This window comes from Astyanax mexicanus, chromosome 12 (genome assembly GCF_023375975.1).
Source record: "Astyanax mexicanus isolate ESR-SI-001 chromosome 12, AstMex3_surface, whole genome shotgun sequence".
Lineage (NCBI taxonomy): Eukaryota > Metazoa > Chordata > Actinopteri > Characiformes > Acestrorhamphidae > Astyanax > Astyanax mexicanus.
Window position 1 is genome coordinate 17,980,749 of NC_064419.1, and position 24,252 is coordinate 18,005,000.

General features: G+C 35.3%; 2 protein-coding genes across 4 annotated transcripts in view; both read left to right on the top strand.

Moving 5' to 3' along the window:
- Window positions 1–19,132, top strand: part of ppih (peptidylprolyl isomerase H (cyclophilin H)) — a 40,579-nt gene extending 21,447 nt beyond the window's left edge. For both annotated transcript variants that reach the window (XM_022670719.2, XM_007247954.4), the window contains exons 4-9: window positions 3,333–3,377; window positions 8,782–8,824; window positions 15,990–16,082; window positions 16,509–16,596; window positions 17,116–17,156; window positions 18,960–19,132. In XM_022670719.2, the coding sequence (XP_022526440.1) occupies window positions 3,333–3,377; window positions 8,782–8,824; window positions 15,990–16,082; window positions 16,509–16,596; window positions 17,116–17,156; window positions 18,960–19,028 (379 nt within the window). In that variant the 3' untranslated portion in view covers window positions 19,029–19,132. The remainder of the gene's footprint in view (window positions 1–3,332; window positions 3,378–8,781; window positions 8,825–15,989; window positions 16,083–16,508; window positions 16,597–17,115; window positions 17,157–18,959) is intronic.
- A 3,204-nt stretch (window positions 19,133–22,336) lies between these two features.
- Window positions 22,337–24,252, top strand: part of ybx1 (Y box binding protein 1) — a 7,552-nt gene continuing 5,636 nt past the window's right edge. Inside the window, exon 1 of one of the 2 annotated variants that reach the window (XM_049485555.1) lies at window positions 22,337–22,507. In XM_049485555.1, the coding sequence (XP_049341512.1) occupies window positions 22,399–22,507 (109 nt within the window). In that variant the 5' untranslated portion in view covers window positions 22,337–22,398. The remainder of the gene's footprint in view (window positions 22,508–24,252) is intronic. The other variant, XM_049485556.1, reaches the window with a different exon arrangement.

Below are 24,252 nucleotides of genomic sequence, written 5' to 3' on the forward strand. Positions count from 1 at the left end.
TTTTTTAAACCCAGTCCTGCCCGCTCTTGCTTGTTTTAGTCCCGTTAACGCCCGCTCCCACCAAAAATCACATATACATTTCTGCCCACTATGTCTAAAATGAAAGTTGTCTAAAGCTTTCTACATTCAGTTCAGATTTCCTCAGTGATCTTTTTATTCACCATGTTTAAAATAAGAGGACAGGATTGTGTGTTAAGGTCATTCCAACATCAACCACAATTAGTGATGCACCAAAATTATTTGTCTTTTCTAAAACTAAACAAAATTAGATATTTGCCCAAAGTAGGGTTGTCACGATACCAAAATTTTGACTTCGATACCGATACCAACTGTAGTATCACGATTCTCGATACCAAAACGATACTTGGAAGAAAAAAAAAACAATAAAAATATCTGAACATAAAATGTTTATTTTTGACTGAACTGGATTGAACACTGAACAATAGGTGCAAACGTTTTTATTCTAAAATGAAACATTTGAACAAAAAACAAGTTTCGTTATTATAACCTTAACTATAACATAATTAGCTAAACACTTCCTAAAAACTAAAACTAAAACCAGAGGTTATGGTAGCCTGACTATGTGAACCTGACGGGCGGGCAGAAGTTAAGTTCTGAATAAGGAAAATAAAGAGACAGAAGAACATTACAATGTTATGTTCATTTTAACACTCACTGCTCCGTTTTATTAATCAACCGTTTACCGTTTTTAATAAGCAGTCGCTAGTAAATCTTAGTAAAGCTACAGACAGAGTGTATCTTGACTAACTCCACTAACCTGTCGACTTCTCAGCTCTTTGTAGAGATCAGGGTGCTTGTCTGCTATTATGTTAAATAACACTGTAACATAGAAGCATAGAACTATTATTTAATTAAAATGATTTTTAAGAACAGCTAAACACAGTGCTGCAGGTCAAACGCGGAGGCGTTCACGTGCGAGAGAGAGAGAAACAGAGAGAGAGACACAGCGAGAGTGAGAGAGAGAGAGATTTGCGTGTTCTGATGTGAGCTACTCACAGGTAAAGGTTCTCTTTTATCTCCTCGTGCTCATATTCTAGTCCCACACATAATTCTGCAGCTCCCTCAGTGTTTTCTGTCGTATTTTGCGGCTAGCGCGAGCGCTTACAACTAACACCACGGACCGCGAGGTGCCGCCGCGCTTGTGCCGAATCCGCTACTGAATCCGACTCCCGCTTCGCGGACAGAATCGGCACAACACCCCCCGCTGTACAACTGCGGGAGTGAAAACAGCGCTAATAAATAAAGTAGTTTAGTTTCACTTTCAGTTTTCGTTATTTTATTTAAAAATAAAAATATAAATAAAAAACAGATGCCTACATCTCAGACTATTTTCCCACACTTGACTCCTCGCGCCCGTTTTGTCCACAAGTCGCGGACGAGAGACATCTGTTATTTTAGCCGTCGCCATTCTACACTCGCTGCTGCTCTGCTGGCTTGCGCGTGAATCGATTCATTTGTTCAGAACACTAAGTTTATCTGAATCCTGCCACACCGACTGCTGCGGTGTGAATCAGTTTTCTTATGAACTGAATCAAATCGCGCCTACTAATTTGACTCATTTGAAGCTAGTGACTGGGCTATATACAGTATCGAAAGCATCGAACGCTAAAGAACCGAATCGTTTGTGATGACGTAGTATCGAAAAAGAATCGAACCTTCAGTACACCGTGCAACTCTAGCCCAAAGGTAGAACATAGAATGCCAAGCAGGTTCGCGTTAATTTTGCCACTTTTTTCACCATTTAATCGTTTAAATAGTGTAAATTTGTTTTCTTGCTTTGCAATTACAAAACTACAATTTAAAAATATTTCTACAACACAAAACAAAAAAGCCCAATACATTTACCTTGCAAGTGCAGTTCTAATCATGTTTACCTCAGCAGTGTAAAAAATTTACCTCAGAAAAGCTATTCTAATCATAAATATAACTGCATATAGCTATTTTAGTGACATATTAACCTCAGCAATACTATTCCAATCAGACATTTACCTCTGTGGTGTGCAGTTAAAGCCACACATTTACCTCAGTCGTGCTATTTTAGTCACACATTTACCCCAGTAGAGCTATTCCATTCAGACATTTACCTCAGTAGTGTTATTCTAGTCTAAATTTACCCTAGAAGAGCTTTTCTAGTCATACATTTTCCTCACCAGTAGGGTTGTGCCATATCATATCGTACGCGATAATATCGCCAACATTTTTGAATATCGTGAACAATATGAAACCCTAAAATATCGTGCCATATCACTGATCCCAAATTATCACATCAGGGTACTATTTTTGTTTGCTGTTTTTAGCAAAGGAGAAATTCACACTGTTCTCATTTCCCATTAAGTATCTACTAGAGACAGATTATATCTGTCCAGTATCATTTATTTTACTACAGCATTGGATATATGGAGATATATGAAGTGCATTGTTAATATTGTGCAGTAGTGAATTCTTAAAAAAAATGTTTTGTCAAATCGTGAAAAAGTAACGATATCGCAAAAATACCATAAAATATTGTGATATTATTTTAGGGTCATATCGCCCACCCCTACTCACCAGTACTATTTAATTTAAACATTTACCTCAGCTGTGCAATTAAAGCAAAACATTTACCTTATTGGTGCTATTCTAATCACATATTTACCCCAGTAGAGCTATTCTAGTCAGACATGTACCTTATTGGTGCTGTTCTAGTCACATATTTACATCAGTAGTGCTATTCTAATTGTAAATTTACCTCAGAAGTACAATTCTAATCATGTAGCTCAAATATATCACGCATGACTGCAATGTACACAGAGAATGGCAGCCAGCCTTTTGGTAAACATATGTTAATGCTAGGGCTAATTTACCTCAGCAAACATATTCTATCCTTGCCCTGTACAGCCTGCATCTTTCACCTGGAGAAATAAAGAAATTAGCCATTGTTCTGTATAAATGATTAAGTCTTTTCGCTTTTCGGCTGAATAATTTCAGCGCCCGATATTTATCCCTAACCATACAAAAAAAATGTACAGTATCTTTTTTAAAAATTATGTTTGTTGTGAGAGCACAAGCAGGCCATTATCAGTATAAGTACAGCAGTGTTGTGAATAAATGACTTGGTGAGTGTGTGTGTGTGTGTGTGTGTGTGTGTGTAGTAAAATCAAGCTCATCCCTAGTGTTTAAAAAAAAAAAAAAAACACACAATGGACTGCAGTGTTTTTTTTTTTATCAACTGGGTTGATAGTATTTGGTGGTTTTTTTTATGAGTGTCCCTAGGCAACGTCTTCCTGTTGTTTTTTTCATTCATTTGCCTGCATGGAAATATGTGTTCACAGGAAAGATGGTGTTCCTATTGGATACAAAGGATGCACATTTCACAGGTAAGGCAGCTTCTGGAATAGTTACTTATTTTTTCCTATTAAAGGTACAGTACCAAAAGTTTGAACACAACTTAAATTTGGTGAGGTTTTCTTTCATTATTTTAAAAGATTCTGCATTGTATATGTATACTAAATATACATCCAAACTATAAAGAAAAACATTTATTATTTACTTAAAAGTATTTTAGATTTTAGATTATTTGAAGTAGGCTTTCAGTTAACAGCTGTGCTGAGCTTGTTAAGAGTTAATTGCTTGAATTTCTTGCCTCTTAATGTGTTTGAGAGCATCAGATGTAAAGTTGTGAAGAGTAGAGTTGGTATACAGTGAATAGCTCTATTTGATTAATGTTCTAATCCATATTATGCAAGCATACTCAACTAAATAAAGACAAAAATACTTTAAGAAATGAAGGTCAATCAATCCCAAAAAATTCAAGAACTTATTCTTAAGTATTCTTAAAATAATCTTAAGTGCAGTCGCAAAGACCATAAAAAATGTTATAATGAAACTGGCATTATACTGGTTCCAGTATAATTTTGGATTTTATAGACCCTGAAACACCATGAGGCTAATTATTTTCAAGTCAAATAGGACACGTTTGGCAGAACCTTAAGCCAATAGAACAGAGGTCACTAATAGGCGGACCGCGTTCCGGGTCCGGACCCGGATGTTGTCCAATCCGGACCCAAACCTACTGAGAAGGATTTAATTCTGACCGTGTTCATTTAAAGCGGCGGAACGTTTATTGTCTTTATGGTAAACGTGCTTTCCAAACGCTCTCCTGTGCAGATGTGAGCGCGCGGAGCCACACTGGCGAAGCAGGCGGTGGGAAGCTGCAGTCAGAGAATAAAGCGAGAAAAGCTAATACAAATGGTGCGCACCAGAAAAAGAAATTAAAATACTACCTTTGTAAAACATACTAACAGTCATGTAACCTCGCGGTGTTACTTGAAGGAATTAAAGAGAAACAACCGAGACAATAGTGCAAAATATTCCACTTTACCCCACCTGATCAGAACTCCTCAGCAAGAAAAAAAAAACCTCGCTCGCAGGCACACTCTCTTTCTAGAAAAGCCTGCTAAATAAATATTAACAAAAAATAATAGTTTTTTGTCTGTGAAATCTGTAGTACAGCTGGGAAATAAATCAGGACAACCTATAACCTATTTGTTGCAGTACTATATTCATGGAATATATATATAGAATATAGTACTGCAACAAAATGAATATTAACATTTTATTTGGTATAGTCTGTCTATTTTGTAAGCAGTAACATACCAAGACCCTGATTTTATATAAAATAATAACAGAATGTAACAAAAGTACCGTAATGTAACATACATATCTAACAAAACTAAAGAAAAGCATATATAGTGCATACATACAAATAGTAAATACAATAAATAACAAAACACATACAAAATAGTAATTCATTAAAACAAGTGTTCAGTCCTTATAAAAAGGTAAAATGGAAAATCAGTTAATCATGATATCAATCAACTTTATATCGCCCAACAGCACTAAAGTGTAGTGTGTTTTCCAAAGTCAACAACTTTATCAGATTAGCTAGTATTGAAATAATATAGTTATATATTTTATAGTATAAAATTTTGCATCAGCGTACACAGCCGTCAAGATGTGATTAAAAGGTAGAATTCAAGATAATTGACAAATAAACTGCGTTTACTGATTAAAACTCTTTTTTCCTTGTTATTGTTTAGAGAATAAAACATAATTGCATTCCTAACTGATTATTTACACCGAAATATAATGATACCAAAACATGTATGTGGAGCTCATGGGCCATAAAACATTTATGTTGTTATTACCCTGATTAACAATATGCCATTTATAACAATAAAATGTTAAAGTAATTAACGATTGCAAAGAGTAAACATGGACTTCTTTAAGTCAATAGAAATGTTGAGCTGGTAGCTACTGACTGGCCAGACTCTTTGTTAGAAAGAGTAAATGAGTACAGTGTGTTCTGCAGGAAAGCATTAACATTATCTAGGCAGAGAAAAGGGGCGGGACTTATGACCACCATAGCGTGATTATATAGAGGCGTTGCTCTGTTTATTCACAAGTGTCCGTTTCTTTGTGGATGGTGACCCAGTTGTTTGACTCTTTTGTTTTTTTTTTTTGTATAATTTGAGCTGATATTTACAGTGCTATTCCCAGTGCTTTGTGATTAATCTTAAAACTATCGATTTTATCTTGACGTTTAAGATAGGATTATACAAACAAAGGTCACAGTCTTTAAACTGACCTATTTTTCCTCTTTTCTTTTTGTTTAGTTTTTCCCTTATAAATGCTCTACCATTGTAATGTTGCTTAATTCTGTTCTGATTTTCTTTAATATTGCAAATGATTTATTGATTTCCTTTGCACAGTAGATTCTAGTGATTTACTAAAAGACTTCCATACATTGAAAGAATTATAACATTCATTTATTTATTCATTTATAGTTACTGAATAACTTGAGCAGCTTGTGAGAAAAAAGTTAAAATAAAATAATAGCACAATATATTAGTGTATTTTTGCAAAACCAATATTGTTGGGAAAATGGCAATACATAGATTTTTTTTTTCATTTTTATTTCAAGAATACACCCCTTTACAGTGGTATTTCCAGTGTTTGGATTTTAATCTTAATACTAACAAAGAATAAATAAAAACATTTAAGATTATATATATAGGTCCCAGTATTTTTCTTTTGTTTTGTTCAGTTGCTTTTGTTATTTTTTTTTTCTGATATTCTTTAATACTGCTATATTTTAAGCACTGAGCAGTAACATATAATTATTCAGCTTTTATCATAATTTCCTTTGTACAGTTGATCCTAAATAGATTCTAGTGATTTAATGATATTGTAAAGATTACGTCATCAATATAACAATAATAATATTATTATTATTATTATTATTATTATTATTATTATTATTATTATTATTATTATTATTATTATTATTTTATTATATCTTTGATATATGGATGCACCAAAATAAGATTTGTTGGGGCCAGAACCACACAATATGAAACAAGTGGCCAAATACAAAAAAAATATTTTGCCATGAATTCAATAGCCTAAATGTATTTTGTCTTATGCTTTACAAAGAAAATTGCAATTACAAAACTACAGTTTAAAAATATTTATGCAACATTTTGATTTCCCAGCAGACAAACACATGAAACACATACATTTTGACACAAATACATTTACCTCAGTAGTGCAATTTTAGATATAAATGTACTTAAGCTGTGCACTTTAAGTCATAAATTACCTCAGCAGTGCTGAATAAAGTTAGCTCAGCTAGCCCTGTTCAACTTGAAATCTTGGAATCTTTCAGGGAAACAGTCAGCTTTGAATTTTGTAAGTAGTGAACTGATACTAAGTATTAGCACTTTAAATAAAGTAATTTATGCCCCAGCCTGGTGAACACATTATACTATTTTGGGTATTTTTATTTAATTATTATTATTATTATTATTATTATTATTATTATTATTATTATTATTATTATTATTATTATTATTGTTATTATTTAACCCTACATTTGCATGACAAGATTGTTTACACTTACTGCACAAAATGCACATAACATAAATACTTAAATCCTGTAATGTTCATCATGTTTATTTGCAGGTTAGCCTACATAGCAAGAACACACCTGCATCTGTTCTAAATAACATTTTAAAAAGCTCTTACTTTCAGCTTGTCACTCATTATTCGCAAGATAAGAGGAAATGTTTAATCAACAAACTAAATATTGACATATAAGAACTTTTTCTCAGATATGAACACTGATGAGGAATGTAGGAGCCAAAACCCACATTTGAGTTTTTTCTGATATCTCTTTTCTTTTTCTTTTGTGTTGTGCAAGCCCATTTCTGTCTCCCTCTTGTGGCCAAAGGGGCCACTCATCTATCCTTTATCTACAGGTGATGTTACCTGAGAAGGTGTGGCCAGAGCAGGAAGTGATGGTCTTTGACCTAACAACCGAGCCATACTACCAAGCCAAAGAATCTTTATTTATCTTAGCAATCCTGCTTTATATGGACTTTATATAACTTCAGAGTTTTGTATCATATTTTACTTTCATTAAATCTCTCAATATTTTTGGACAACATTTATCTGGACCCTATTTACTTGGATGTTTGAGTCAACCTCTCCAGCTTGGCCACCAGTGGTTATCAATAGGAAAACAACAGGATCACAAAATAGCCATTACAAGGAATGAAAAACCTGATGAACCTGTAGGTTCTGTCTGCATTGAGAAACCTTTATTGATCTGATTTAATATAAATATGATAATTCTATTGTACTAATAATAAGTATGATTTAATATCTAGGGGGTGTTGCTGTGGGAGTGCTCAAAAGCTAATTTGAAGAAAAGGTTTTATGGTTAGAAAAAGTGAAATCCAGTGTGAAATTGACTAATTGTCAAATAGCTCACCCCGTTCACCCCCAGTGTTCTGAAATACAGCACTTTTAATGTTACCTGCGCAAAGAAATCACTATTTTAACCATGTTAACAAGCTCAAAGTTGCTTCACACTTCAGGGGTAGAATTTCGAGGGCCCTGGTATTTAAACCGAGAAACTGAGAACTTTAACATTGCACAGGACATTTATTAAATACACTGTTTATATACACACAGTACATTGAGTTAGTTTTCAATTTAAGTCATGATAAGTCGACTGATAAGCGCAAACGAATATCAGGATGGGGAAAAAGTAGCAAAATTAATTCAGTGGAAATATATGAATATTATAGAGTTATATACAGATATTTTCACCTTTTAAGGAGAGTTAACTTTTAAGGGGAATATTTTAGGTTTTAGGACTGCAGAATGGTGCTCAGTGATTGGTCCCAATGATTGCTATGGAGTGTGAAAGGAAGACATTATGCTGTCCACAGAATCAGCCTGTTCAACATCAATTGATGTTGCTAATTATTATCTGGCTGTTTTGGTTGTTATTAATATTAATTTGCCCAAATTATTTTTTTACACAATACTATAAATAAAAAGAAAGAAATGTGAATATGAGAAAATGAATAAAACTTAAACACACTCTATTTAGGGCTATCTTTTCATGTTCAGGTAACATGATATTTATTCACCCAACCCAGATATAGTATTTGATGCTAACAATGACATGAACTGGTGTTATGTTAAGGGGTAAAAAGAAACTGTTCTGAGATCTGTTCTCTCTACAGGCTGCTAAGTAAGTGTAGTACAGGGTTTATATACATACTATGCAGTTCTTATATGTGTATCCTTGTTGTCTGATAAAGTGCAGAACATCACCCTTACATGTGCTTACTGTAAGGTTGTAGGTTTTCTGTATATGTATTAAAAACATATTAAATAACATACACAATTCTTTTTTATGTTTTTCAGGGTGATTAAGGACTTCATGATTCAAGGAGGAGATTTTGTAAATGTAAGTCTGTATTGTTTATCTGAACAGAGCAGATCATGTGGTTTGTCAGGCATATAGGTGGCTCACGTTAATCCATGTGTTTGTGCCTGAATGTAGTGAAAAGTACACAGCGCCTGTTTAATCTGTGAATTTGCTTAAGCGCTGCTGTATTTGTGCTCTAGGTGTGGTGAATACATAGCATGTGCTCTATATCAAACACCAGACGGAGTCTAGGCTGCAGGACCACATTTACATTTTCTAAATATTGACATTTAGTCATGTGGATTTTATAGGTTGTTTTGAAGAAGCTGTGTTGGTTCATGTTTTATTTCATCGCTGGTGGAGTACGGTAGTATGTTTAAACATAAAAAGCAATAGACAAATTCTCGGACTGTATTGTTGCACCTAAACTCATAGTAAAAAAAAATCAATACAGGATTGCAAAACAACATATCACGATACTTGTATAAGCCAATATACTTTTTAAATAATGTTTTGGCCCTAGCAGTACCTCTTTAACTCACTCTTTGAAAACCTCTACAGTGCTCTACAGTGAACATATTGCACAACTAAAATGTGTAAGCTTTTTCTTTTGCTCTATTTAAAATAGAAAAGTGTTTTAAGAGTTCAGACATCAATATTTGGTGGAATAACCCTGGTTTTAATCACAGTTTTCATACATCTTAGCATGTTCTCTTACACACTGCTTTTGGATAACTTAATGCCTTTACTCCTGGTGCAAAAAATCAAGTAGTTCAGCTTGGTATTTTGGTTTGTGATCATCCATCTTCCTCTTGATTAGATTCCAGAGTTTTTTTAATTTGGTAAAATCAAAGAAACTCATACATTTTAAGTGGTCTCATTTTTTCCAGAGCTGTATACATACATGCAGGTTACAGTTAGCAGGAATGTATAAACATTTTACAGACCCAGGCATAAAGTCACTTAGCTGGCCCAAATAGAGTCCTAATGAAGGATACAGTAAGACCACTTAGCCTGGAAGATCTCAGAACAATAAAAATCCAGTCTTCAAATATAAACCTACCTGTTTCATGGTTAATATGATGAGCAATCGAAATGCTTCCGCACGACTTTGAATCGATTTTTTATTTTATTTTTTTAAAGGACCTTTTTCCTCCTGGAAAGTTGTGATTTTAGACATACAAGGATTTGTATGTCAGCAACGATACGAGCATTCATGTAGAGTCATGTAGTAACAGGCCTAAAAAAACTATTAGAAAATCACTTTCAGTCAACAGAGAAATATAAACAATAAAAAGTACTAAAGTCATTGTTCGGTATAAATTATTTCTTAGTCTTTTCATACTGAAAGTGTTTTTCGGCCATTTTAGTTGAATATTTTCAGTTGCCAAATATTCAAGTTATCCCTATTTGATTAAGACCTGGTTTGGGGAGCATGTAATTTGTACATATGCAGAGTGGAAATCACATTTCACATAGCACACTGGGATTTGATGCCCCAGCCTGATTAACACATTATACTATTTTGGGTATTTTTTATTTATTTATTTCATTATTATTATTATTATTATTATTATTATTATTATTATTATTATTATTATTATTATTATTGTTATTATTATTTTTATTATTATTATTTAATCCTATATTTGGATGACATTATTTACAATTACTGCACAAAATGCACATAACATAAATACATAAATCCTGTAATGTTAATAATGTTTATTTGAAGGTTAGCCTACATAGCAAGAACACACCTGCATCTGTTCTAAATAACATTTTAAAAAGCTCTTACTTTCAGCTTGTCACTCATTATTCGCAAGATAAGAGGAAATGTTTAATCAACAAACTAAATATTGACATATAAGAACTTTTTCTCAAACATGAACACTGATGAGGAATGAAAAACCTGATGAACCTGTAGGTTCTGTCTGCATTGAGAAACTTTTATTGATTTGATTTCGTATAAATATGATAATTCTATTGTACTAATGATAACTAAGATAAATATATAGGAGGTGTTGCTGTGGGAGTGCTCAAAAGCGAATTTTAAGAAACACTTTCATAATTTTTAAGGTTTTATTGTTAGAAAAAGGGAAATCCAGTGTGAAATTGACTAATTGTCGAATAGCTCACCCCGTTCACCAACAGCGTTTTGAAATACAGCGATTTTAATGTTGCCTATGCAAAGAAATCATTATTTTAACCATGTTAACAAGCTCAAAGTTGCTTTACACTTCATGGGTAGAATTTCGGGGGCTCTGGTATTTAAACCGAGACACTGAGAACTTTAAAGGTGCACAGGACAAATTTTTAAATACACTTTTTAAATTGACTGATGAGCGCAAACGAATAAGCTGGATAGGGAACAGGTTGCAAAATTAATTCTGTGGAAATTATGAATATTATAAAGCTATATAGAGATTTTCAGAAACAGCTGAAATTCATGCATTCGCGCTGAATTAATTTTGCGATCTGCTCCCCTTTCCCAGACCTGGGCATTGAACGGCCCGCGGGCCGTGAGACTGTTGGTAAATTATAAGGGAATCGTAAATCTATCGCGCTAAACCTGTGTGCGCGTCTAAGCGGTGTATTACGGTAGCCGCGTGCACCACAGAGCTAGAGCAGCGGAGGCTCGCGCTTCTCGTGCAGACACTGAAAATGGAACAGAAACTAGTTTTACAGCTAAATAAACATAATTTAACCAGGGCTAATCAACTAATATACACCAGATATACAACTACCTATCTCTAAATCAGTGTAACATTTTAGAAATGTTTGTCCTATAAAAAAAGCAAATCAAATGGTTATCAATTGATAACTGCTGAACATTCTGTAACATTGTTCATTGTATTCAGTATGTATGTTTTCAGTAATAATACTGAAAAATAAGACAAGAGTTTGGAGTCCTATAAAACAGGAAAATCAAAGGGTTATTATATCACACCACTTAATTCTTCAAGATCTCTTTCTCATGTATTCAAGATATATGTCAAGTGATATTACTGTATCATTTTAAAGTAATGGGATGCCAAACTTAGAAAAAAACTACATTCAGTTGTTCATACTGTTGAGAATTAAAAGGTTAAAACAGTGTCTTATAATCATAGAAACTATCAATTAAGGGTTAAAACATTGTTGCCTAACAATACCCAACACAGGCTAGATTTCTCTCACTGTACACAAAAATAGAACAGAGGTAGAACAAACATAAAAATGCATTTGTCGCTTACATTTTCATTGCATCGCTGTATTGTTTAATTTACCGTTCTTTATTAAGTTAAAGGGATGCTGGTCTTTGACTTATATAGTCTTTGATATATTCGGCAGAACCGAGTTAATTATATTAGTCTGGCCCTCTAAAACCGTTCCAATTTCTTATGTGGCCCCTTGGGAAAATGAATTGCCCACCCCTGCCCTTTCCTATACCTATATGTTTGTGCTCGTCAGTCGACATATCATGACTTAATTTCAAGTAACAGTCCTGGAAAACCTAATAGAAAATCACTTTCAGTCAACAGAACAATATAAACAATAAAAAATACAGGAGTACTAAATAGACCATCTGCTGTGTTTCCATTATTTTAACAGCTGTATATTACAGTAATGTTACTGTAAATGGCAAAATAAATGAAAGTTAAATACATAAAGGAAACCTCAAAGGGATGAAAACTATATGAACTAAGTCTAATGAATAATAAAGATTGCAAAACTTCATATTTTAGAAATTGTTAGTTCTTGCAGGAGAGTGTTTACGCACACTTGATTTGAACTGCTGGGTCTGCTGCAGGTGCAGTTCTAAAAGAAAACAGAAAAAGGTGTGGGCAGAAACTGAAAAAATTGGTACCAAGGCCGATCTTCAAATATCTTCATTCAGTTTTACTTTTTTTTTTTTTTTTTTTTACCATTTGATAAATGAAAGTACATAATTGGAATTTGTCTTGTTTGTCAAAGAAAATGCAATTACACAAAAAATAGTACTTATTAAACATTCCTGCAGACATACATACAGTAACAACAAAGCAGAGTATGGTTCTGTATTATGTATTTTGTCTTTTCACTTATTCAGACCAACTGCAAACATGCCTTTTTTGTCATTTTTGCACAGATAGTTTAGGTTGCCAAATATTTGTGCATTTCTATTTTACTTTTAGAGGATTTCTTTGTGAATCTGACATAAGTTTGTTAAGAAAATAAAAGAAAAAGGTTACTTTTTATTTTTGTTAAGACAACAAAAATGAGCAAAAATGTAACAAAAGTTTAACAAAAATTAAAATAAAAATACATTAGAAATGTATTATTGTAGGGAAGAAAACATGATTAAAGTTATTTGACTTTGAAACTGTGGTGACTGGTGTTTATACAGTTTATCTGAACAGCTTTGTTTCCATAGCAGATACAGGAGCAGAACACTAGGCGTGGTTGTTTCGTTTTTGCAGCCATGCTGTTTAAGTCAGAAACCGATTTCAGGCGAAAAGTTCTGAAATTAAAGAATGTATCTGCACAATTTATTCATTGAGATGAGTTTATTAAACGTCATTCAGAGTAGTTTGATGTAATATACATATATATGTAATAATATAATCATATTTGTTGATGATAGATGTGCACAAATGCAGCTGGTCTAGCCCCTGCAGGGAAGTATGGCCTAAAGAATAGGAATCTCAAGCAGATAAACATGAACCTGATGGCACCATGCCTAATGTTAAGCATGGGTGGCATTACGCAACTTTTTATGTCTGATATCTTTACTGATACTGCGACCGTAAATATATGCCAATGTCGATATCACACAAATGTAAAATGTAGATATCCAATACGCAGAAGATGCATAATGTACAATTAAGGATTTTTCACCTTCCTGCACAAAATAAAGAGTACAAAATATTTTGAGGTGCACAATACCGCAAGTAGGGCAGTATGACACTATTTTATTGTGACGTGAGTTTTATTACTGTAAATGTGTAAAGTGTACTGAACATGGGTGTGCCTGATCATATTTACATTTATGGCATTTAGGCTGACTCTCTTACAAGGTCGAGCCAATGTAATGTTAGGAGTCTTGCCCAAGAGCTCTTATTGGTGTATCACAGTGTCACCCAGACTGGGAATCGAACCCCAGTCTCCCACATGGTATGGTAACTCATAAGCAAGTGGTGGTGTTGTCCACTGCGACATAATATTGCAATATTAAAAATATTCTAAAATATTGTTATATTATTGTAGGAATCTATGGGCCATTGGGACTTTTTGCTGTTGGTATCAAAATGAAAATGAACACTTCTCATTCCCCTAGAGACAGATTATATCTGTCCAGTATCATTTATTTTACTTCAGTCCTGGATATGTGGAGTTCATTATTAGTATCATGACTTGTTGGATCATTGACTTCTGTTCAAGCTAATGGAAATCACTTTTAGGGGTGTGTCATATCATATTGTATGCAATAATATGTTTATTTTGTTGTTGTAGTGTATTCTCAATTAATTATTTTTTAATTCAATGTTTTGTCATATTGCCAAGAATATTGTTAACACATAAAATACCCTGAAATATCATGATATTATTTTAGGGCCATGTTGTCTACCACTACTGCTGAATGATGCCCTTCTCTGAGTATAGTGTGGATATCAGCACTTAAACAACACCTTTCATTAACTTTACTAATGAATTTTGCCTGAGCTTTAAACTGTGATCATAAAAATTGTGTAATGTAAAGAATATCTTATTGTTGGAAAGTAGGTGATTTCTTTTGAGGGAGTAAAGAAAGAAGAACAAAGATTCCAGAAAACAAGTTGGTTTTGTTGCTGTGCTTCACAGACTGATGTGAAGATTTAAAAAGCTCAGTTTGGATTGGCTGTCCTCTTTCAAAAAGCAGACATGGCTTAAAGGTTAGAAAAGTGGGCTTGGGACCGGAAGGTTGCCAGTTCAGACCCCTGGACCGGTAGGACGTGAGGGCAGAGGAGTAAATGAAACAGTGCTGTCTTTTCATCCACATTTAGTACACTGAGCAGAACAAACCACCCTCCATTTGTTCTCTGAGTGTGGTCTGTTTGTCCACTTATTCAGCAATCTGAACAGAGCGTGAGAGTTAGTTATGAGATTTAATCTATGTTTCAGCATATATTAACTTAAATTAATGTAAGCGTATACCTTATTAACTGTAGTTACTAATTACAGGGTTGAATATCTGATATCTGTGTTCTGTTCCCGGGTTCTCTTAAATCATCTCTCTAAGTATCAGGAATATTAAGCTGGGTCAGTCCATGTGCAACTCCAACCAGAGTCTATAAAACATGTGCAACCCAAAAACTTTCTGTCTGTGAACCATATAGGATTCTCACACAGTGACAGTTCAGAATAGACTTGACCAGCAGTTCCTCTGAAACACTGTCCACCAGCACCCTCTAGTACCTAAACACATCAATTGCAGCTCTATTTACCAGTGAAACCTCTCTAATCACTGAATTGTGAGCTTTATAGGTCACAAAAAATATTACAAAATATATTTAAAATAAATATATATTGAAACTTTGGATCTAATTATTTATTTTATTATAAGGACGAATAGTGAGTTAAATGAATATCACTGAATTTCCTCCAATCAAATTATTGAGATAAAAATGGCCAAAATACACTTTCATTGTTCGGTTGAACAAATTAAAGTTCAGTGTTTAATACATATATATATATATTTTTTTTAGTTTTTTTAGTTTTGTAAAACATATTATATATAAATTTGTAAAGCATTATTTAGTTTATGCAATTTAGTTTTGCTGTTAGCTTGGAATGCAACAAATTAAAAATATTTGGCTGAAAGCTGAATACAGGACTCTTTTTTTTTTTTCAGTTTTTCATTAATTTTTTTAACATTATATTGCACCACTGAATAAATTAAATTGCCTAAATGCCTTAATTTTTTGTCTTGCCTTTCAATTAAAACTACAATTTCAATATATGTATTGAAAAATTAAAGATTTTTGGTTGCACTTTGAGTGCATCATCAAAAAGATCATTAATCTTATTTTTATTTATTTATTTATTTATTTATTTTACTTTTCACTTATTCAAGAAAATACCAAAAAAGGATTTTTGTTGCCATTTAAATTTTTTATGTATGTAAAGATCTTTTTCTTAGCACTGCGAGTAAATGCATGTTTGGTATGCAGCACTGGCCTTTAACATTCACATGTTCCTGCAGGGAGATGGCACAGGGATTTGCAGTATCTACAGGGGTCCGTTTGCAGATGAGAACTTCAAAATGAAGCATTCTGCCCCAGGCTTGCTTTCTATGGTAAACCAATCTTCCTCATCCTATGCAAATGTAGAAGACTTTTGTAGTCGTTACTGACACTTCGACTGCTCGCATGTGTGAGTGAGTGAAAGGGTTTCGATTGTGCTGAGCTTTCAGGGGTGTGTATCGTCCTTTCACTCAGTGATTGCACCATTAACAGCTACGCAGAGTGGACCATCACTGAAGCTAAAGAGTTTAAGACACAAAAATGTGGGACGTTTTAATATGATTATCTTTGAGTGGATACTGAAAAGCTACTGAATATTTGAAGCTTACTGTATCTGATAAGTTATACTTTTTATTTATTTGTTTATTTTAGTTTGTTTAACATGAATTATCAGTAGAACGTTAAACTCCAGTCATTTTAATTCTAAACTTTTAGTACTCTAATTTATTATTTCCCTTTTTTTTTTTTTTACTTCACAGGCAAACAGTGGTCCAGGAACAAATGGCTGCCAGTTTTTCATCACCTGTACAAAGTGTGACTGGTTAGATGGAAAGCATGTAGTATTTGGTGAGTAATAGAAGATTTAGCTGGTGGAGGTGATGTTCAGAATAACATCAGTGCATTTTGGAGCTAGACAAAACATGACAAGACAATCAAATCACCATACTTGTGATGGACACACAGATGAACTATGAAAACTGTGTTTAACCCATTTATGCCCCATCCGTGCAGTAAACAGACATATACACACAGTGATGTACTATAAGGATGCATGCCCGTAGTAGTGGACAGTCATTGCTTTAACTCAGTGGTTGAGGGCCTTGCTCAGAGGTTCAACAGTGGCAGCTTACCAAACTTTGGTATCGAATCCACAACCCTGTCATCCATATTCCGGTGCTCTAAATACTTAGCCACCACTGCTCTAGAGAGTCCTTTAAATATACACCTTGTTTTCATTCACATTCACACAGCAAAACTGTAATTCTAATCTAGATTTTTGTTAATTGATTATATGTATTTTATTGCATATTTTGTAATTGCACATTCTGTCATTTACTAAATGTGTTTAAATGTTTCTTAATCCAGGGAAAGTGGTCGATGGTTTACTTGTCATGAGAAAAATTGAGGTAAATTTATGATTTTTTTGTAGATAGTTCCACTATATCACAACATTTTAAAATCTGTATAATCCCACTTGTCTGCTGTATTCCAGCCATTAAGACCACTAGCTTGTTCTAAAGCCCTATGTAAATAGCCTTGTAAAACTTCACTAAACTGGCCTGTCTAGCTTTAAATGTATTTAAAACCTGATGAAACGCAAGCAACTTTGAATGTCTATCAAATACTTATGATGTGTTTGTTTTGTTAGATGGTTTTGTGATGGGCAGACAAATTTAATCCCTCATCATAAACATAGTGGTCTATAAATCATTCACTTTTAACATGTCTTGGCTCTGTATTTCCCCACATTGTCTTTGGAATTCAAACTAGGCTGCAAGGCTGACCTTTCTGTTCTTGAGGTGGTTTGAATCTTGTGGTAAACTCTCTGACACTATACGTGTCTGTATAGGATGACTACATTCTACATAGTGTTTAGTTGTTCTTTATTATCAAAGTAAATTATGAGTACTAGATTAACACCTTCAGTTGTATAACTACTCTACTGTCACCCGTTCCAGTGGTGATTAATTTATTTTAATGTTTGATCAGCTTAGCAAACAGTTCAACAGAAGTTTGGCCCATTCATTGCCTCCGTCAGCCTATATTACATCTGTGAAATTTAGCAGAGGCTCCTATCCACAGCGACTTACATAAAATGCTTAGTCATTTGCTCAGACTATATCTAAAGCTAGTGTTGATGGACTGAACGAAAATTCAAAATGCTTTAGAGCTCTCCTGCTGCCTAAAATAAAACAAAAAATAATCCTGCAACAATCAGTTCCTAGAACAGGAACTTAGAGAACACTACACTATGAACAACCTGTGGAGAAGAACAAGACATGGCAGCTCCAATAGAAGCTTAAATAGATTTTAATGCATTACTAAGAGCTCTCGAAAGAGGTGGGTTGTAATTTGACATTTAGAAAGCAAGTGATTCGCTGTGTTTCTTAAAAGGGCTTAAACACTGGATCAGAGGTATGCCATGCTGAGACTGATTATTGTCTCACCATGACTGGGCAAGCCTACTACGCTGCACAATTAGTCACTGGGCAAGACTACTAACTCTGGATTCTTTTACCTGTAACATTATTCAAATGCAAGTCACTCTGGTTAAAAGCATCAGAGCAATGCCATACAAGTAAATCTAAATAGGGCCAGTTTGGTTACAGGATTTCATTGCATTTATACACAACATAAATAAACAGTACCTAATTATTGGCAGTTGTTTAAAGACTGAAACCAACCGGACAAATTGAATCAGATGTGCTTTTTCAGTTGGAGTTAAAGCATTGTTATGCGAGAACTGGCAATTCTTGCTCAATAAAAGTTCAGTTAATTTCTTTCTTTCATAATTTTACCACACTTTTTGGTGGCAGTTATCCCTTAGTCTTTTAAAATAAACTGTTCCTATTTAGTGAATAGTAGCATTCATAAGCAATCTACTTAATTAATTGGAAGCAAAGTTGCTTTTGTAAAAACATGTTTGCTGAAAGGCTTTTCAGTTTATTTAGCAAAATGTTGTGTCCCAGTCTGGGTGATTTCACTGTTTTTAATTAAATAAACATATTTCTGGGGATCAGTGGGTCTCATAGTGGTCATCAAGGCTCTTTACACATTTTCACTGTATTGGTACTGTATATGGACCATATGTGGGGCCTTAAAGAGTGGTTTAAGATCCACTGCTCTAGAATTATCAACATTGTTTTATGACATTTAATTTTTTTAAACTATTTCTTTGGCTAATTTCTTTCTTTAAACATGTGTTGCAGAATGTGCCCACAGGACCCAACAACAAGCCAAAACTACCCATCGTTATCGCTCAGTGTGGAGAGATGTGATCTTTTTTTTTTTCTCTTCTTTTTTAATCATTATTGTTATTACTGTATCTACATGTCTGTTTACATTTGATTTTTTTTCACAAATACAAAGACGTTTGATTTCATGACTTACTTGATTTCTTACTTTTACTTTTAATCACCAACTTAAGTCTCAATCTCAATTTAAAAATCAATTTTTTATCTTCAGTTTGTATTCATTTCCAACAATGAATAACTGACATCTTAAGCCTTGTGTTAATTCATAAAGGAGACATGTAATAAAAATGCAAGTGGACACAAGCACCTCCTGTTCCTGCTGAGCCATAAGAAGAATACTTTCATTCTCCCATCTTTTGGATCCCTTTACAATTTAACTATTCACAATGTTGTCGTACCACTTTCTGTGCCAAGCCCTCTTGAATCAAGTTCAGCCAAAGTTTTTGTAAGGGATGGTTCCGCTTCGCTTCTAATAAAAAGACTTCCGTGATTCTAGGGATCCGTGTTATTGATGCGCTGACATTTTGCGTCACTGCCACTTATCTCCTCTGAGCTGGATTAAAAAAAAAATATATATATATATAATACTTTAAATTCAACAACCTACTAACACCTTAATGGTCTCTGAGAACATCCAGACTTCAAAAGGCACCCACTTGAGCTTAAACCTGACTTGCCAGTTCCTCACTGTTAAAAATTCCTATTGTCTTTCTGCGTCTTAGCGTAGCCTACATACTAACCTACCCCCCTTCCCCGCCCATCATGCCTTGGACCCTGTCCCCTCCACACAATAGGGCTCTTTCAGCTGGAGTGCAAGAAGAGTTTTGGGCTCGGTGGGAGGTTTCTGGGGTCAGTGTTAAAGCCCGTCTTTGTGTGTGCGACAACAGGGCCTGGCCATTAACAACAAGCTCTTCACACATCGTCCAGCTACTCCGCAGCACTGCCAGCCCGCCATTTACATGACAAAGATGGAGGGGGCGGTGTGGGACTGTCTCACAGTCGGCCAAGGGTCTGTCTCCTCGCCGGCCGTGGAGTGCTCCCTCTTAAAATGCAGTGGGCAGAGCCCGTCCGTGGCTTTGAAACAGTCCCTGCACCTATGTGATCGTGAATTATGAATTGGCTCGGCATATCAGCCGCAGGGTTAAAAATAGACCTAATATCTGGGTTGATGGTTCATTCAGTGCCACATTTCAGTGCCTGGTTGCCTTGGTAATGGAGTAGCTGCACTATGGGTTCACACTGGTTTATGCAAAAACAGAGAGCGAGGGTCAGTAGCTACTGGAGCTACTAGAGCCGGTTCAGTACCTACACAACATAAGGGAGAACTGAGCTAAGGGAGCTCACACATTTGGCACTGACCACAGAAACACAGCCAGCTAACCTACAAAACAGTGTTAGCCTAATGTTAGCTAACACGCTAGTCAGGTAGCTACTTGGCTTTAGCCTTTAAGTGTTGATTAAGGACATCATTAAACTTTAACTGTAGCTTTAATGGTATTATTTTAAGCTAATGTCTTAATGAAATACTTAATGACAAGCTAACATAAACCTTTATATCTAAACTACAATATGGCCTTATTTAATATTAGCTTAAAGCTAGGTGATAGCTGAGGGACTAGGGTCTTAGCTTGTTGGCTAAAATTTTAAATTTAGACAATTAAAAGCTTTTGCCCTCAATATTGTAGCCTAAACATTAACATGCTAATATAATCCATCATATATTATGTGAATGGTTACACCTCTGTTTTATTTTAACTCACACCTTAATGGTTAAGGTGTGAGTAAAAAAGAATAAAATGATGTGAACCTCTATCTTAAAGCTAGGTAAGCTAACTAGGTAGGTAAGCTAACCTATTTATCTATGTGATTTAAAGCTTTTGCATAAAATATTGTACACTTACAAGGTAAATGTTCTAATACATATATATCAATATTATCAAAAGTCAAAACAGTAACCTGCTAACATTTATAAGCCACTATTCAAGTTAAATCATACTGCCTGGTTCAAGAGTTAGGAAGGAAAAATGTTAGCGTAAATTTAGGTAGCTTTAAGTTTAGTATGTTAGCTAAGTGGACTAATTTAGAACATAAAAAGTTTCAGCTTCAGCAACTTGTCATCTAAATAGCTTTTAAAATAAAATAAACATTAACATGCTAAATATATTCTGCGATCAATTTGGCCCCTTTATTTTGTGAAAGGTTACACTCTTACATTAAGCCCAATTCAATGTTTAGAATGTAAAGTGTAAAATGCTAGGTAGCTAGAAGATTGGCTTGTTGCTAAAGTGCTAGATAAGTGCACTATCAAATGTATATTTAGGTAATGGTTACCCCTGTACCTTAAGTATAGTTTGGCGTATGCAAAATCTGTTAAGATTTTGGTGTTAAATTCTTAATTCTTGAGAAACTTTGAGTTGTTCACCTTGTGTCTGAAGCATTCATTAATAAAATCTGTAAAAAGTAAATACAAGAAATGAGCTAGTCAAATACTTTGCTTGGATTGGTGTGCTGTATTATTATAATTACATTGAAACAATGAAGAACCATACATGTTTAGTCTTCATTTTGGATAGTAAAAAAGATGGTGTCCATATTTAAAACCCATATAGCTATTTAAAAAATGTGTACTAAATCTAGTTTACTGTTTATTGAACCGTAAACAGTGCTTGAAACTGAATAAATCTACATTAGGTGTATTTAGGACAACACGCCAAAGTGCAAAGGCAACTACAAGGTGAATTCTGTTTCACTGCAATTTTTTTTACCATTAAATGTCAACATTATTATGTAGTTTAACTGCATGTCTGTTTAGTAGTTAAACTGAACACTTTACTGCACATATTCAAATAAACTAGATTTCTCTCACTGAACCAAAGAAAAAGTACTAAAAATCAGTAAATAGACTTTAAACCAAAACCATATAATTACTGCATATTTTAATAAATAAAACAGATCACTCTGTTAGTCCAGCCCTTTAAAACAGTCCCAGGTTATCATGTGTCCCCATGGGGAAATTAATTTCCCACCCTTAGATGGTTAATTTGGCTCCATCATAAGAATAATAACTTTAGCTTCCACCTCTTTTTCGGTCTGAGCCAATCACAGGGACGATGCGTACAGACACGACACGACTGACAACGAAATTACCCAATGTGATTGCCCAAAGTGAACAACGTGAGCGAATAGCCAATCAGGTGAGAGAGTGGGCTGGCGGCTCGAGAATATCCTCCAGTATCTTTTGTGATTCCGTCCAGTTCGATCGGCAACGGGAGCGGAGAAAGGAAAGCTGAGAGCCCGAAGGCAGTAGCCCCCACCACCGCCGGCCCAGGTTACCATCTAGCACCGGGAAAACACACTAGAGAGCCACCGCCGGCTTTACCAACAGGGAACCACCATGAGCAGCGAGGCCGAAACACAGCAGCAGCCGCCGCAGCCTGCCGACGACGTGGAGAGCCCATCCAGCCCGGCAGCCGCAGCTACCGCGGGGGATAAGAAGGTCATCGGTAAGAGAGCTGAGCTAGCCTAACCAGCGTTAGTGATCACCGGAGATGGGTAGGTAATCCAGGTCCAGAAAGTAAAAACCCGTCCCAGGATTTTGTGCCAACTGCCTGGGCGGCAGTACTGCGGCTTAACTCAGAAGAGCCCGGGATGGGTTTTTACTTTCTGGACCTGGGTTATCCACTTCTAGCGATAAACATGCCCGTGTTGCTACCCGGCTCGGATTCTTAAAATGGAGCAGTTAGCATTGTGGCTAGTTAGTTAACCTAGCTAAATATGCTAACACGAGGGAGGGCCTGTGTGCGCGTGTTCTCCCACACGGGTGTCCTGCCGTGTTCTGCTACCCATCGATATGTGCTTATTATGGGCACTGCGCATGCGTTACCGCACTTTTTTTTTACGTTTTCATTTTTCTTTACAGTTCTCGCTCTCTTCAGCGCCTTAAACAGTTAGAGCTCACTGCTATTATTTGCTTAAGTGTTAGAAAACGCATTAACGCTAATAATGAAAATTAGTTAAAGAAAACAACAATGGTCCTATCAAAATTCCAATACTACACTTGGTGTGGGTAGCGCGGTTTGACAGGGTAGCACAACTCGCCAGAACACCAGCCGGTTATTAAAGCTAAGCTAACGTGGTTTGGAGTGCACGTTACCCCGCGTTTACGCAGACTACGTTAGCGTAAACTAACTTAGCTGTATGTGGCCATTTTAGGGTAGGTGAAATTTGTCTGGACGTTTGACAAGAGCTGAAATGTTGGTGTGAAGCGCTGCTCCGCATCCTCGGAGCTATTAGCCAGCCGGTTAGCTTGAGGTTGAGTTTGGCCTTGATCGTGACCCCCCTTTACCTCTGTGCTTTAGACCAGCATCCCTAACTTAGCTAGGGTTCGCTAGCTAGCGTAACGTTACCTAGCCTACTACTACTACTACCACCACTGACCTACTGAGTTAACTGCTGATGAGTCTCTCTGGGGTCTGTGTGTGCGGTTTTACACACCTCTGCAGCACTACTGAAGCATGGCCTTCACAATTAAGTTAGCTAGGTCGGCTAGTTAACCTAGCCACATTTTAACAGAGCTGTTCACCATCGCCGTGTGTAGGCGAATTTATTGGGTGAACGGGCCTTTTGTCTGCTGATATAACGTGACTAATTGCGTTAAAACAATCAGATTTTACTAAGTTAAATTATGTAAAGTAGTAATATCTACTACTGAACGAATTTCAGCTGAGCGTGAGACACACTCTGTAAAATGTAAATAAGTAACGTTATAATTTAGGAATTTCATGGAAAACGTATCAGATATAAAATAATATAATTTAGCTTACCTAGGGTTAACGTTGGTTACTTTGCTTTTGAACCGCAGGTTCATCCTTTCAGCTGAAACATAGCTAAGCATAGCTAGCTATTTATTAAGTGTATTAAATGAAAAATATATATTTTTTTAGTATGTCAGTTTTGAGCCACGTTAAAGCGTTCAGACTCTTCCCCCAGGCGAAGTGATCCATCCGCTGGGGGTTAGCTAAAACTAGCGTTAACGCCGACGGCGGCCTAGTTTATCTGATGGAAAACTAACTCCGCAGTTTAAATAATAATAATGTCTCTAATTATTTTCTGCTCCCAAAGACAAAGCTCAGAACAGAGACCGGTGAGATACAGTTTAGCTAGCTTTAGCTAGGTTAGCCTGCTGAAGTTAGCTTTATCGTTCCCAAAATGTCCGCCGCGCTGCTCGACGGAGGGGATTTCTTTTGTC